The 16,182-nt window shown below is 40.6% G+C and overlaps 1 protein-coding gene across 1 annotated transcript; it reads right to left on the reverse strand.

The window, feature by feature from the left end:
- Positions 1-1,812: 1,812 nt before the first annotated feature.
- Positions 1,813-12,430, reverse strand: alkbh8 (alkB homolog 8, tRNA methyltransferase). The gene is made up of 12 exons (XM_034605265.1): positions 12,225-12,430; positions 11,297-11,430; positions 11,065-11,165; positions 10,750-10,881; positions 10,299-10,394; positions 9,370-9,474; positions 8,567-8,637; positions 6,084-6,190; positions 5,717-5,877; positions 5,177-5,457; positions 3,783-3,932; positions 1,813-2,716 (listed from the first exon to the last, which is right to left on the reverse strand). The coding sequence occupies exons 1-12, from the start codon at positions 12,360-12,362 to the stop codon at positions 1,949-1,951; spliced, it is 2,244 nt and encodes a 747-aa protein (XP_034461156.1). The 5' UTR covers positions 12,363-12,430; the 3' UTR covers positions 1,813-1,948.
- Between the last annotated feature and the right edge of the window lie 3,752 nt (positions 12,431-16,182).

A 16,182-nucleotide genomic window follows, 5' to 3' on the forward strand; every position in this document is an offset into this window, starting at 1 on the left:
ATACCACAGCTGGGTTATCAATCAGACATCTGTCCAGGCCAAAAGCCCCAGGTTTCTGATATTTAACTACTGTTTATATAATTTGATTAATCATATGTGTTGTCTGAATTTTGCACAATTGAAGAAGAACTGCTCTATGTTGAACCAAGCCCTATTCTTGAAAAACGACTCCATACCAAATGTTGAAACAACATGACTGACTTTATGACCGTTACATCTCACCCTGTAATTACCCCCCGTTCAACAGAGCACATCTCACATATCAGGAATCCATCAGGGAGAGAGAAGATACACGTTATTTCAGTATAAATGTCTCCTGACTCATGAGAGCTGAAGAATATAAATGTCTTTTATTCTGTTGAATCAATGGGCTCCACCTGGGAGAGGCACACCTTTAAATTTTAATTATCTCTCCAAATGCCAGGCACAAATCTGCAGACAGGCAGAATAACACTGCTGCACACTCACACACGCACACACTATTGTGCGTGATACTACAAAAGATGTGTCTCGCACGTACACAATGTCTGCTTCACCTTAATCAATAAACCACTGTCAATAAAAACCACCAAGCCGTCTCCTGTCTGAGAGTGTGTGTGTGTGTGAGTGGGTCACAGAGGATGGAGGAGCCACTGGGGTAATTTACCAGGAGCTGCTGACCCATTACCAAACCCGCCACAGAGGGACCACAACTAATTACCAGGCTGCACTCCACCGCCATCAATAGCCTATTACCCCACAGTTCACTCTGTCTACACAGCTATCTGGTTAAAAACTTGTTAATAGGATGTAGCATGAGCATGTGTGTGATGAAGTCATTGTTCAGTGTTACTTTTACATTGTGAAATTGTGCCTCCAGATTGTAAGTTGTGCTTGAAGTTTGTTATAAAACTGTATTTAGAGCAGCAGCTGCATGGTTCAAGATCACAGAGTTGGATAAAAAGGAGCAACACTAGAACGGCACTCAGTAGAACACACACCTTCGTCAAGGTCCAACATGTCGCTTAAATGCAATCAAGCTGCACCAAATTGTTCACACTCATATATATCAGTTCCCTAAATGTGACTAATCTTTTAAATCAAGATGCCCCAGGTAAAATCTGATTGGCCCTTGAAGTTCCCCTGTCCTCTCATCAGTGTTTCTTTAATAAATTAATCACTTACTAACAATTAATATGACAATTTAAGAATTTTCTTTTCAAAGCTTTTTTTTTTAGGTACATAATGTGCTTGGACAAGGAACAGTTTTCAAAATATATTCAATGATGTTTGACTTTGCTCAAAGCTATAAACCTAACAGTAAACAAGGAATGACTTTAATGTGCACCTTACTGAATCAGGAATTGTGCATGGATGTTGGACATGTAATTGGCCACTGTGTATTGTGGCCCCGTTATGGCCCCTAATTTAGAAAATTCGCAATCCGCCACTGCTAAGAAATAGCTGAAAATGTAAAAAATATGAAAAAGAAATAACAGGATTTGCACCAAATTGCAGACATTCACATAAACGAGTTCCTTAAATATGCCTTACAGTTTTCAATCCAAAATTCTAAATATTAAAATTTTGAAGCTAGTGAAAAATAAATCCCTGGACTCACCCCAAGAATTAACGGGTTCTTTCTTGGCCCATGTTCCAAACTTCCACCTAAGTTTCGTGGAAATCTGTTTTTGCGTAATCCTGCTGACAATGGAACTAACAGAGACAGGGGCAAACATATAACCTCTATTCTATCTCTTTGTGACCTCTTAAAGTTACAACTTGATCCATTGTCAAAATATGATGCTGGAAGAACACAACAATGACAACATTATATAAAATCATTGCATTTATTTTGCAGCACTTTCCTCCTAATTCTTCTTGTTACAATTAAAACAGATGAGTTTTTACAATTTATTAATTTATGCGGTTCATTGTAGAGTTCATGTATTGTTAAATGATGCAAGTGTCAGTCACTGCATCTCCCGCAGGCTTTCTCTAATATAACGCACCAGTTGCCCTGATCGTGGTAGCTTCTCTGCACCTTGACTCCAGCCACTTGACCACACATCTGCTCAAGCTCCCCCTGCTGGAAAACGTGGTAATAGCGGTGGAAGACAGGTGCTGGGCCGCTCTCGGACTCAGGCTTCAGAGGTGAACTGGATGTCTGTGTGGTGTCACCACTCAGGCTAGGTTCAGAGTCAGGGCCGTGACTGGCATCGCTGGTGTCAGGACCCGATCCAGAGGACATGTTGGTGTCAGGACCTGGGCTTGGTGCACTGTTAGAGTCTGATTTGGGCTTGGAACTCAAACTTGAGGGTGAACAAAAGTCACCTGGAGTCTTTCTGGACATCTCCTTCTTTTTGTTTTGCTTCCCATCCTTTCTGGATTCTTCTTCCCCTCGTCTCTTCCCCTCTTTCAGATGCCAGGGAACCAAAAGATCCTGGGTGTTGAAGGCTGTGCGGTTGGTGTGAACACTAAGTTTGCCATCAGTCACTTTGCTAACATCTTGCATGCTGTCAACAGGTCTCTCTCTCTCTTCTACACAAGGCTCCTGTCTGTCTTCTGCTGTGTTGTTGACTGGGCTGAGGTTCCCCGGTTGCCCTATGTTCTGATCTTTGAGGTACTTTGACCTCTGCTTGTTGTGCTCTTGTTCGAAAGCCCAAACGTAGATGAGCGCTCGACCTCCAGGCTTCAGAAGTCTCACCAGCTCCCTCACTGCTGCCAGCCGACGTTCCTACAACACAAACAAACTTTTTCAATCAGCCGGGAAACTAAAAACTCCAGAGACTCAAATGTGTGTTTGCATTTCCACTGTATTTTAAATGTCAAGGTAAATCTGACTATTACATTTTTTTTAGAATATCGGACAAGATGGTGATGTCCGTTGTACATTTGAATGTTTTCTGCAGAATTTAAGTTCCCAACTACCAGTAGATGTTAGTAGTTGTTAGCGGCCACCAGCAGATGTTAGGGGCATAACGTCAGTTGTGTGCCTTAGCGTCATCAAGTGTTTTGGTCTCGTTAACAATGATACAGGCCGAACCCGAGGGTACGCTGAGGCTAAAGGTAAATCTGACTGGCTGCTGGCTTGTATGGCAGTACTGACTAATGAAGGATTAAAAGTGACGGCTTGGTTGGATTTGAGACATGTTTTTTTCCCCAAACAATTAGACAACAAACTGTTATGTTTAACTATGGTGTTAGAACCAATGGTGGAAAAGAGGCAGAAGTGGATAAGGAATCTCCTGAAAGACCTAAAGTCACATGAGTACAAAAGATGTTGAGAGTTTTTATTGTTTTTAAAGTTTAAATTTCTTTTAAAATCAGTCACATGACAATTTCAATATTAAATAACACAGTCAACACTTAATACCAACATTAACTAGAATGGCACTCAGTTGATCGCATACATCTTTCAAGGCCCAACAGTCTCTTTGTGAAACCACATTTAAAATTTACTAAATCTAGACTATTATTGAATCTGCTCCACACACAAATAAATATCAGCTGCCTAAACGACCAAAGAATTATTCTCTCAGAAATCATGAAAAAGTTTGTAACCTGGATTGTGTTACGCACTCTCTGAATTCCCTTCTAGTTGTAAAGTAGACCATTGAGGACAAAACCTTTTATGGAGCCGGAAGTTAAAATGTAGCTCAAACCTGTGCTTTGTTCCTAAAATCACCCAAGAGATGTTTTACAGTTTAATATTGTGTGTTTCTCACTGGATAAATACCACATTGCTTTCTATAAAGATGGAAGTGTCCCCTGTTATTTGTGCGTGCATGTGCTGCATGTACCTGTGTGGAAAAGTGGTGGATGACGGCGATGGAGATGCAGGCATCACAGGAGGCCGTTCGCAGAGGGACACTGAGAGCATCAGATACAAATGCCTGAAAACCTCTCTCTGCACAGATCTGGACCAGGGCACTGCTGCGGTCAGAGCCAACCTGAACAGACACAAAGCATGAGAAAATAAAAAAAGATGGACTCAAAAATGAGGAAAGCACATAAAGAACAGTGGCAGGTAGATGGACTGGAAGACAGAAAAAACAGCAAGGGGAAATAAAAAGGACTGATGGGTTTGTTTGAATAATATTCAGCACATTTTGTCTAAAGGAGCAATTCAATCAGGCTTCATGAGTCATGTGATCTCTTCCCAAATGAGACAGAGGTGATAATAAACAGACAGTGAGAAACACTGCACACATGCTCAATCTGTGAGTGACATGCAAACACATAAAAAAAAAAGGTTGAAACCCTTTTCATTTCAATTAACACTGGGAAGGTTAAACAGTGTTAATCTGCAGAGACAGACTGAGAGGGGAAGGTGGCGAGGTGAGATGTTAAGTGCAGAGAGAATAAATCTGATTTGGGAAGAGAAAACCCAGAAGACTCCGCTCAGAAAGTCAACGTGTGACCTGATCACAGTGTTCTCAGGGGTGATTTATCGCAGTTTCAGTCTGAGTCAGGATAAGCTGCTTACATGCACCTCCAAATCCCAAACATTAATATCCCAGTGTTCATGCGTAAACAGAACATTTAGGGTATCACCATGGAAACAGAGATCGCGCACACGATGACAACAAGCAGAAACGAGGGGAGCAGCAACAAGGATCGTTATTCTGAGGTACAATATATTATTTATCTCTGTTAAATGTAGAGACAACGTAAAACAAACTAGCTACTGACCAATTATGAATACTAAAGCAGTTCCTGTTGTAAAGCTGCCTGTGTTGAATGGGCTGTTTGCTTGTCCTGTTTCTCAAAACTGTTGAAGTGATCTGCAGTAATAGAGCCGCAGCAGGACTCAGTCCACAGAACCATGAAGCTGCTGCTGCACAAGGAGCTGCTCACCTGTTTATTCAAAGTTTGTGAATACTGAATGTCTCGCTTGTCCAAACCGCACCAAATTTGTCGATGCGCTTCCTTGAGCCTTTACCAAGACACATGGCAAGTGTTTTATGGATATAACGAACCATGCGTCTCCTCTTCCTCCCATTGTACCAAAACATGAAACTAAAATAGCTCAAATTTGGATCGGGGAATGGAGCAGAATGTGTGGTTTTTCACTGAGACGATAATACAAGACACAGTGGCAATAAAAAACAAATGTAGAAAGGTAATTTCCCAGCAGGAATGAGTAGAGAACAACGGAATTACAAAAATGATTCCAACATATGATGACACTCACTGCTATCACCTCCGGGTTAACACCCAGGTATTTTCCATTTCCACAGCCCACATCAGCCAGCACGCTGCCGGGCGGGAGCGAGGACAGGAAGTGGCAAACACGAGGCCAGGGGGAGTAGCGAGTGCTGCTGAAGTGGGAGGCGATGGCGTCGTACACCCGGTGCACGTACACCTCCTCCAGACGGGTTGCGTCGGCATGGCAACAGGGAAGGGAAGGGGCAGTCGGCGGAGAAGGCGAGGGTGTCGAGAGAGCTCCCCGACTGTCACAGGTCGAGGGAAAGGCTGGAGAGAGGAAGAAAAGTGAGAAAAAGGGCAGCACATACACACGCATATTGTTCCTGGTCTCCTCCCCCCCCATCAAAACATCAGGCTCAGGTTGGGTTCTGACCCACAAACAGAATCCCTGTCGCTCATGCGTCAGGTTCTGTTACTTTTCTCTCTGGCCTGCTCGGGTTTGGACAGAAAAGCCAACCCAACCTGTACTCTGTTCTACAAATACTAGTTTTCAGTGTGTTTTATTTTGCACTTTTAAGATTCTCACCACAGCGGCACGGTTCATGTCTGATCTTGCGGAAAGTGAAGGAAGTGCGGGTGCCCCTTTTGCTTAATGTAAGGTTGCTGTTGCTCCCGATGTCAGACGCTGAATGAGCAGAGGATTGTGGGTCGCAGACTGGCACCATGTCAAACTTCCGAGGTGTGATCCTGAGCCAAGATAAGAGACAGTTGTTGTACATATTGACATTGACACACAAAAAGTCAAACACAGACTGTATTGTAGAAAATACAGTATGAAGATTTCTACAACAGAGGAAGAATGAAACGTCTCTGTGAATGGACTTGAACTCATGTTCCATAACTAACTGTCTCATCGCTGCAGGGACTGATCCGTCACCCAGAGTCCAGCTCACCCGTGGGTCCAGAGGTATCTGCTCTCGCCCTTCATCACCAGGAGGCTCTGTCCGGGCAACACCACAGGAACAAGACGACCATCAGGATGACGGAACTCCATCACCGTCTGTAGAGACGCATGCAAAAAACATGGACAAGCATTAACTTTGTTATTAAAACACTGAGGGAGGAGGCCAATCACACACAGCTTACGTGGTATTAGCAGAAAGAGAAAAAAAGAAGATTCGACAAAACTCAATTATTATTGTACCGATCAAGTTGTGTTTATATCTTCACATCTTGTTCAGAGGAAAAATTCTTGATTTAATTTTGTTCATTTCCTTTTCTATTCCATATGACCATGTTGTTATTCAGCTGTTTGAGATGTGACAACATTAAACAACATTTTCATTTAGCAAAGTATGAAAGGGAAAAATGATCTTTTGGAACTTTTTAGAATGAAAGTAAAACGCAGCCCTCCACCATACTCACTCTGACTTTCAATAATGCTGTAGTTATATGTCAAATTGAGTTCCCATGGATATTGCTCAGGCAGAATTAAAGTGTTAGACGTCCAACAAAAGCTGGTTTAACATCAGCAATAATATTTTTTTTAGAAACTACTACAGACCTTTAACATCACATACAAATAGCATTTCCAAATATAAAACCATCTGTCCTCTGACAAGACCGTTTAGAGTGATGTCACCCAGAGAAAACGCTCTCCGTCTGTCTCTCCCTAACGACCAGCAGGGGCGTCTCAGTGTTTGACCCGAATATTTCCATACAACACGTAACAGCATGAGCTCTGCAGGGAAATTACGTCTACATTATTTCAAACTGCTTCTCTCCAACTTCTGACAGCAAGAAAATTGGATTTTGTGAAGTAGGGGCGTGCATGTTCGTGCATGTGCGTGTCTGTGTAAGGGTGTGTTTGTGTGGTACAGAGAGAGAGAGAGAGAAAGAGAGATTGGTGGATGATTGTGGGGAAGCAATATACAGACAACACCGGCAAATGATCCGATCTTTCCCTCAAACCACAACTGAAAGTCGGTCTCACTCTCTCTCACACACACACACACACACAGGACTGTGCTGTTCCGATCTAGGTATTAGCCAATCAATGAAACTGGTGGAATGTGACTAAATCGATGGTGATGCTGGCAGCATCCATGCTTTACTACAAGACTATTCATCATCCTGTCTCTCTCTCTCGCTCTCTCTCTCACACACACGCACACACACAGTCTTGCAAAAATAAACAGGCTCAATAAACCGATGGAAAGTGCAGCTATATTTCCCATAACATGAGGATACAGGTTTACGTGATGTGTTGTAATTAGTGACTGAACGATGATGATGACTCGTTTAGAAACTTTGTACTATTTGGAAGCCCCGACATCAAATCATGTTAAATCTATTTAGGTGCTCGGCTACAAGTGAGATTTTCTGGATCTTAACTCAATTATTATTTGTATTATTATGACCTGTATTTGAGCAGGGAGGGTCTTTGAGAGCAAACTCTCTTTTGCATGGACGTCCTGAAACACAAAATCCGATCCTATAAGATTGCAGTTGGATTATTTTGTTACATGCACAGATAAACAAAATAACAATAAATAAGACCAGAGTCAAAATCTCCATCTGCTACATTGTGTTATTTGTTTGCATCAAATGGTTTTTCATTTTTGTTTCTTTTGTCCTCTTTGCTGAATAATGTTGAGTCTTCTCCACATGTAAAAAGGTTTTTTTTGAGATTTCAAGAAAAATATAAGAGAAAAGTTTACAAGAATAAAGAATAAAATTGTAATATTACAAGAATAAGGTCATAAACGTGTCATGTTAGAGGTTGAGTGTCAGAAGATCAGCCTGTGGCCTGTGGCTATTTCTTTTGTTCATTCATTGTTTACAAAGTGGGATACGAGCAAGGTGACTGTGACGACTCTAAAGAAAGTGTATTAATAGAAGGCCACAGTGAGCAGGAGAGTGTGACAGTATTCAAGTGTGTTAGAGAGAAGGAACGTAGCAAGCAAGGTGACAAGATGCTCTCAGTAAAACCACGAGGACACACACACACACACACACACACACACACACACACACACACACACACACACACACACACACACACACACACACACACACACACACACACACACACACACACACACACACACACACACACACACACACACACACGACAGGTGTGCCCTAGGGACAGATGAATCACACTGGTTAGTGAAGTGTTGGTTAATTTGATTGATCAAAGCAGGACACAGAAAGACGAATCATCAGCAAAATCTTCACATTTACATCTGACCTCCAACTGTCACATTGCTGTTTTGTAACTTTATTGATAAATGCACCTTCAGTATCACTGATCGTTATTCGCCGCGCAAGCTGATTGATGACTTTGTACATTTGGGTTTAATTAACAACCCACAGGTCGGTGGCGAGAATTACTGTGGACCGGCTCGTGCTGCTTGACGGACAGACTTCCTACCTTTGCCCCGAGGCTCAGAGACAGGATGGTGTCCTCAAAGGCAGAGTGAGTGTCCACATGAGGAGGGATGCCTGAAAAATATAATAATTATTATTATAACTTTATTTATATAGCAGCTTTCAAAACCAAAGTGAGAAAGTGCTTTACAAGAACAAAAGATGCAAGATTCAAAGGTAACAATATTAAAAAATTATTATTATTATTATTATTATCACACATGTAGAATGAAAATCATGATACAAATGCCCATCAGGTTTCTCTGTAATATAAGAATGTTTAGGGTTCAGTGTTTTGGGAGGATACTGCTGGGCATCACTTAACCTCAACTCATTCCCACATTTAAAAAAAATTAATTAGTTCATGTTATTGTTAAAAGTTAGTTATATGTTAAAAACTTATTTCAATCAGCTAAGGCCACTGCTGTAACTCTCACACAACCAACAGAAATCGAGAAGTTTAAAATTCCTCGTGAAGCCATTCTGTAAAGATTTCTGCTGTCACCTAGTGGTGATGATCAGTAACCTCTACTTCTGTTTTCTCTTTAAATGACAGAAAAGATCATTTTTAATAAGCAGCTGTGACTCGACGTTTAGTTTAACAAGTCTCTGAAATACATACCACCCAACACTTAATCAATCAAACATCTGTATCTTTATAACCCAGTGGTTCTCACGTGTCTCTACAAGGCTCCTTTACCACTTTCACATGTTTGAACTTCCTGATTGATTGATTGATTGATTGATTAGGTTTGAATTCAAGGGATTAAGTAATCTTCAATACAACATTGCACTGGAATAACTCACCTTGTCCAGACTCATACTGGTTGATGGTCAGTTGGTCTGGCATGATGTTGATGTGTCCGTTCCTCACACAGCGCTCCAGAACAGGCAGACACTCATCAGGAAGACCTGGTTGCACATCACCTCATCAGTTACTTCTTCCTGAGGTGTTTTTAACTCCTCCAAGAATGTTAGGTTTTCACCCATGTTGGTTCATTGGTTTATTTTTTAGCAGAATTACCCAAAATCTCTAAAAAACAATTTCCACCACACTTGGTGCAGGGATGGGGCCAGGACCTGGGAAGAACCCATTCAATGTATGTGTAGGGGGGTCCAGAGGTGTTCCTAAGTTAGGTGGGATATGTAGTCCCTCCAGCGAGTTCTGGGTTTACCTGTTAAACCTCCGGTTAACACCCAGCAGTCATCCTGACTGGATGCTCGAACCACCTCAACTCTCTAAGGCTGAGCCCAGCCACCCCACAAAAGTCCGGCACAGCGCCCACATTACTGCAGACGCCGCACCAACCAGCCTGTCCATCTCGCACTCCATCTTCCCCTCACACATGAACATGACCCCAAGATACTTAAACTCCTTCACTTGGGTCATATACCCCTAATGGTTCAGGTTATCAGACCACTTTGTTTTAACTTGGATTTTTCTACAGTAAGAACGAGATGGGTTGGGTTGTTCAGCATTGGTGGAGGTATGTGCTCTACTAAACCTAAGCTTATGTCCCACAAGATGACAACAAATATTTGGAGGATTTAAAGATTTTTTTTAACATCTGCTATACTAGCACCTTAAGAGCAAAGCACAGAATGTCCCACAATCTCAGCATTGCAATTATTGAATAAATGATATTGTAAGTGATAGATATAACAAAAAAACATGTGAAAATGTGACTAATAAAACTTAGAATCTAAGAGAAAAAAGGGGTAAAAAGACAGATTACCTGCAGGTAATGGATTGTCCTTATCCACGTTGTTGTTGTCGTAGCGAAATTCAAAACCATAATGTTTGACTCTTCTGTGCTTCAGAGCTTTTTGAGCTAAAAGTGATGGAAATGGAAAAAAGGTTTAAATTCATGTATTTCTTTCTGAACTGTTTAGGGTAAATTTGTATTTCAGTATTTCAGTCATTTTGATTCATTCAGAGTGATGCTTAAAATGTGTTACATTTATAATTAATATGAATTTTCAACATAACTGTAACTGATTGGAAAGATGCATCGCTACCTTGAGAACAAATTTTCTATTTTTAAAATCTGGTTTTCTTTTCTTATTCTCTACTCACATGATATCTAAACAGATTTAAGGTCAAATTTGACAGATTAAGAGAACTTGAAGAGAACTTCCAAAGCAGTTAAGCCCAAACCATATAAAACACACAATGCAGGTCCTCACCAGTGACATCATCATTTGTGGATGACCAGTCTATAGCAGCGAGCAACAGAGCCTCTTCCTCTGGAGACACAAAATCTTCCACTAAGACTAATCCCTCAGGCAAAGGAGCAGCCTTCTCCTCCTCACAGGCCACTGTACACAATTACACACAATAAAGGATCAAACTACTGGCTACAAATTTTGTTTTCCTATATACGACACACAAGCACATGAACAAATCAAATGGCTGTTGTTATTCATCTTCTAACAAAATGTAACTTAATGCATGTTTCAAAAGTATCAGAGTAATGTGTGTGTGGGTCAGTGTTGAAGTACCTGAGTTGACATAACCAAGGTAGAGTGTGACACCGTTGTCTCCACAATGCAGCTTGTGTCCGTTAAGGTGGACGATGGCTTTGCGAGCACTCTCCTCAGACCTGGAAACAGTATGACAAGAAAGGTTTGTGAGTAAAAAACAGTAATTTTTCAGGAGGGATCAACAAAAAGGTTTTAAAAGTATAAAATGAGTTGTTGTTGTGACTAAGTACTGTCCATGCAGCAACTGCACCTGTATGTGACAAAAGCATACGGCTTGTGCGGAGGCATCATCAGGGACTCCACCTCCCCCATCTCCTTCAGAGCAGTGGAAAGCTCCTCTCGACTGACGCCGTTGCCCAGGCCGCCGTTAGCCACCACCAAACTCTGCGGAGGAGACAGACATAGACTGATCCTTTCATTTTGATATTTTTTCATCAGTGATGCTGCTGCTGAAGGAGGCAAATGTGACCATGTACCTCAATACTTTGTAGAAATGTAGCAGAAAGTACAGATATTTGATTATATATGTAGCGAAGTAAAAGTGAATAACAAATCTACTTAAGTGAAGTACAGATAAATGAGAATTGTATGAGAATTGTACTTAAGTACAGTAATGAAGTAAACATACTTTTTTTAACAACACTACCATTAATCAATCATGACAATAATAATTAGTTTTAACCCTATGTTTTATTCTGTTGTGATGCTCAACACAAATATCCAATGTTACTCCAACATTGGATAAAACAACTGCAGAAAGTAAAATGACAGCAGATGAAATGACGTCAAAAGGTGACTGGTGCATGTTGGCACTGAAAAGGAGATCAGGTGAGATAGACGTCATGTGTCCTTGAATGCAACACACATATATATACTGTATATGTATATATATCCATTCAGTGTTTCAACCTGATTCAGGTTCATGTTAGGAAACAATCCCAGTGAGTGAAGGTTGGAAAAAAGACTCATGGACTGATTGTATCCATCTTTTCTTTAACCGCTACTATGTAAACAGTGTCTGGAGTTGACAGCGGTGCACTGAAGCTAAAAATCTGCTTAAATAAATTGTTCTTCCTCTGTAAGCTGCAAAAGGACTTTATATAAACAAGTAGAATCTGGTACATGTCTCTCACACTTCCGGTTTTTAACCTGTAAACATTAATGCTATCACTATTTACCTTGTTGGGCTGTGGCGTCGTGCTGATGCCTTCATGTTTCAGCAAAGTGTAACTCGTTTTGATTTGTTTTCGGAGAACTTTCTTCTCCTCTTTGCTTCTTCTCATGGCCTTCACGTTGTTTTCTACACCTGCGTCCATGGTCCGTCACTGTATTTTGTCCGGGTGCAACAAGGATTGAGGACTGATGGTTCCAGAAGAGTCTCCTCACAGGAGGGCAGCGCCAACAGCCTGTTTCCTTTCAAAGTTCCTATGTTGAATTTGTTTGTATTTAAGGAGTGGTTAAAAGTACAAAACATTTTTTTATTGAATTATTATTTATACGTAGATTTTTTTGTATAAATCATTACCCCATTTAAGGTTTGCATCAAATGTATAGCCTGATGATTCATAGCTTTAAAAAATAACTTTTCTTCTTTCTCATTTTTTCTTTCTTCATTTATTTTGCGTATATATATGTATATATGTAACATATGTGTATGTATTTCCCATGCGAACACATATGTTACATACATACATATATATACGCATACATACATACATATGAGTCGATATGACATTTCAACCAAGTGAAATTATCATATTGTAGTTTTGTGTAGCCAACAATAATAATAATGGGGGAAAAATCATCACATAGTTGCATAGTAATTTGATGTTGAGCGACCAATTGTTTAATCTTCTCATTATTTCAGATCAAAACTCACCCCTGGGTTTTTTTTCTTTACTCCACTGTTGTGTGTTTCCCTTATATTGTATATGAGAACCAATACAGGGAGGAAAAAAATATCTTGTTCCCTTAGGAGTATCAAATGGGTAATCCAGCTATAATATTCTTTCACATTCCAGCTGTTCTTATGTGGTATGTATCTACACTTTTCATGGGTTTACTCTTGCTCTTTTGGTCCGAGTCACGTCCCAGTCTGACTGATGACTAGTGTTTTTCTCTGGGACTCCATTGTAAAGGACCTAAACCCTGATGGTAAACCCATGCTGCGTGCCTCTGTAATCTCCTCACAAGAGCTGGACTAAAATTCTCCATGGATCACTCTATAGGCCTCCTTAACTTTACGTCAGGGGATGTAAATGCAGAGGGTGGCTATAGGATATGTGGAAACTGCTGTTCCATTTTCATGCATTGCAATCGTCAGACTCCAATTTTGGCAAATTCAGATGATCTGGCGTTACTCGGTTTTAAAAAGGAATCGTCTAAAGGGGATAGTTGGCTTGCTTTTTATACAAACACATCCATGGCATGAGTGCAGAATTATAATGGAATAATGTATTGTTTCGTCTTTGGCAGAGTGCCTGCCCTGCTCACTGCTCTCTGTCTGCTTCCTCGTTCAAAAGAGCCAATTAGCTCAGATCCTGTGTATGAATTCCTCTGCAGCCAGATTAATGACTCTACAGCCCCTCTGGGTGCGAGTGCGTGCCATTGTGCACGTGGATCGGTGCATGTGTGTGCATTTATACAAGGGCGTGTTGAGTAATGAGGCCCTCACCTGTTCTCACCCATCTCAGTGATTACAGTGCCAGGCTGAGCCGCTGGCCAGTGGGAACTCTTTGTCGTCTTTACAGCGCAGCTCAGTTTAGCCCGCAAAGCAACAGCTGGTCAGACAGGAGAACGCACGGCTGCCCTCTCCGCCATGACAACAACAATGTCCTCCAATCTTGTTTTCAAAAACAGACGACTTGAATATTCACTCTATTATGAGCTCTGGACGACACAACCAAAATGGCAATCGGGTTCAATTGGCTGTGGTGGCCTGAGGCTTTTTGCATTCACGAAACATGTTTAATCCAGTGTAGGACTACTTCGTGAAAACCCTACAAGAACAATGAGATGACTCAAGAGAGGTTTATTCATATTTCTTGTATTTCTGTCATTGTAAACCAATGATTTATAGCCAGTGTATTACCCTGATATCACACACTCTTCCTCAGAACACCAGGTACAATATGTTTAGAGAGAAGATGAGGTTTAGAGTTCATTTCTGACATTTGAAACAGCATATTAGAAAACTGTTACTAAAAGTAGTTTAGTAGATGATGATGATCTAATGGATCTAATGGAGATCATGTGACAAAAGCTTTACCGCAGAGTGAGATTTGTTTCTGAAGTACTGTTTCCAGTGTAAGAGACAAACTTTGAACCAGATCTCATGAGTATAATGTTAAAAATCCAATTCAGAGTTGGGTAGCTTCTCATAAACTCCTGAAGGATGAATGTGAATCAATAAATTATAGATGTACAAAGTGGAAGTGTCTTTTTAAGGCTATTAACAGGAGGCAAGGCATTTCCCTTTCCAATGCACAAGGGCAGCTTCACCTCACACATCAGCCAAGCTCTGAAAAAATACCGTAATGGTGAGAAGTAGAGTGGAACCATTTGTGCACCCTGAGGCATGCCATCATCCTTTGAAATGCAGGGCCGACAGCCAGAGGCCAAACTTCTGTTGCTGGCATCTTTGTATTCTAATTGGCTGGAGACTGCAAGACAGAGATGAACACATAAAGAAACCAGATCCTGCTTTTTAAAATAGTGGTCCTGATCTCTGCCGCCCTCTAGAGACTGTGCTCTTGCAGAAAAACGACAGTTATAAAAACAAAAGTGATGAAACAGACAGATAGAACAGAAGATAACAAAGATTGCATTTGTGAAATCTAATTCTCATACTCTGCACCAATTGTCGATTTATTGTTATTCATGGCCTCTTTCTAGAGATGGAAACATCTGAAATACAATATAATACCATATAATATAATGACAATATAATAAAAAATGTTATATATAACTAACTTATATAACTAAATTAAGAAGTTTTTGTGGTAAAAAAATGTAAACAGCCAAAGTTTTTCTTTCATTACAAAGGTATCAGCAAGAGAAGACTAAAAATCTAAGATCGGTTTGTGACTAAAAGGCAACTATTAATGGATATTAGACAAAGATAAAAGTGACAAGTGACAAGTCTTTCACCACACATTTGAGCCTCAAACATTATATTTACACTAGACCAAAATATGAATGGGGAAAGTGTTTGTTTGATCATTTGATTGATGCGTTTATCATCAGTCAACTGCGATGAATTCCTGTCTCATCTCCAACCTCTGGTGCCACAGTGGAAAAGATTTAATCACTTTAAATGAGCAAAGCTGCAGGCTAAATCATTTTTCACTGCCAGTTATTTGTAGACTAAAGTGCAGGCTAAACCACAGGACAATTGATGTTTATTGAATAAGAGGAAATGTCAGATGTGGTTCTCTCACCTGTTTCCAGTCTTTGTGCTTGGTGTTACTTTGTGTTGTTAAAGTCACTGCCGTTTAAGATCATGATTTTTTTTACCCTTCAATGATGAACTTTAGATATCTCTTGTTTGTACACTAAATTTGAGTCTACATTAAGTACGTGAATAGTTTAGTCACAAAGAAAAAAAATGCAACTTGATCATTTTTACGTTTTAGTTAAATAAACTAAATCCAACCACTTTAATCTAGTGAACTTTGTAGGTTCTGGCATACATTATCTTATAATCTTATCCTTGCTTTGTAACCTTTTTGCAATAGCATTCAAAGCGCGTAAGTATGAAACTATCACTTTCTCTTGACAATAAAAAGTATTTATACTGCCTGCACTTATGCAGGCACACTCTCTCTCTCTCTCTCTCACACACACACACACACACACACACACACACACACACACACACACGCACACGCACACACACACACACACACACACACACACACACACACACACACAAAGAGAGGGAGAGAATTTGAGGAATGGTGTCTCTGAGCGCTTGTTGACACCCTCCTGTCTCTCCACCGATTTAGAGGGTAACCTTACCAGCACTTTTCTGTCCTAAACACTAAACAAACACACACACACACACGCACGCACACACATAGTTGTCAGAGTGTGTCATGGTCCACCTCGCCCTGCTTTATTCCCCCCCCTGTGCTG

Source organism: Hippoglossus hippoglossus, chromosome 13 (assembly GCF_009819705.1).
Source record: "Hippoglossus hippoglossus isolate fHipHip1 chromosome 13, fHipHip1.pri, whole genome shotgun sequence".
NCBI classification, from domain to species: domain Eukaryota; kingdom Metazoa; phylum Chordata; class Actinopteri; order Pleuronectiformes; family Pleuronectidae; genus Hippoglossus; species Hippoglossus hippoglossus.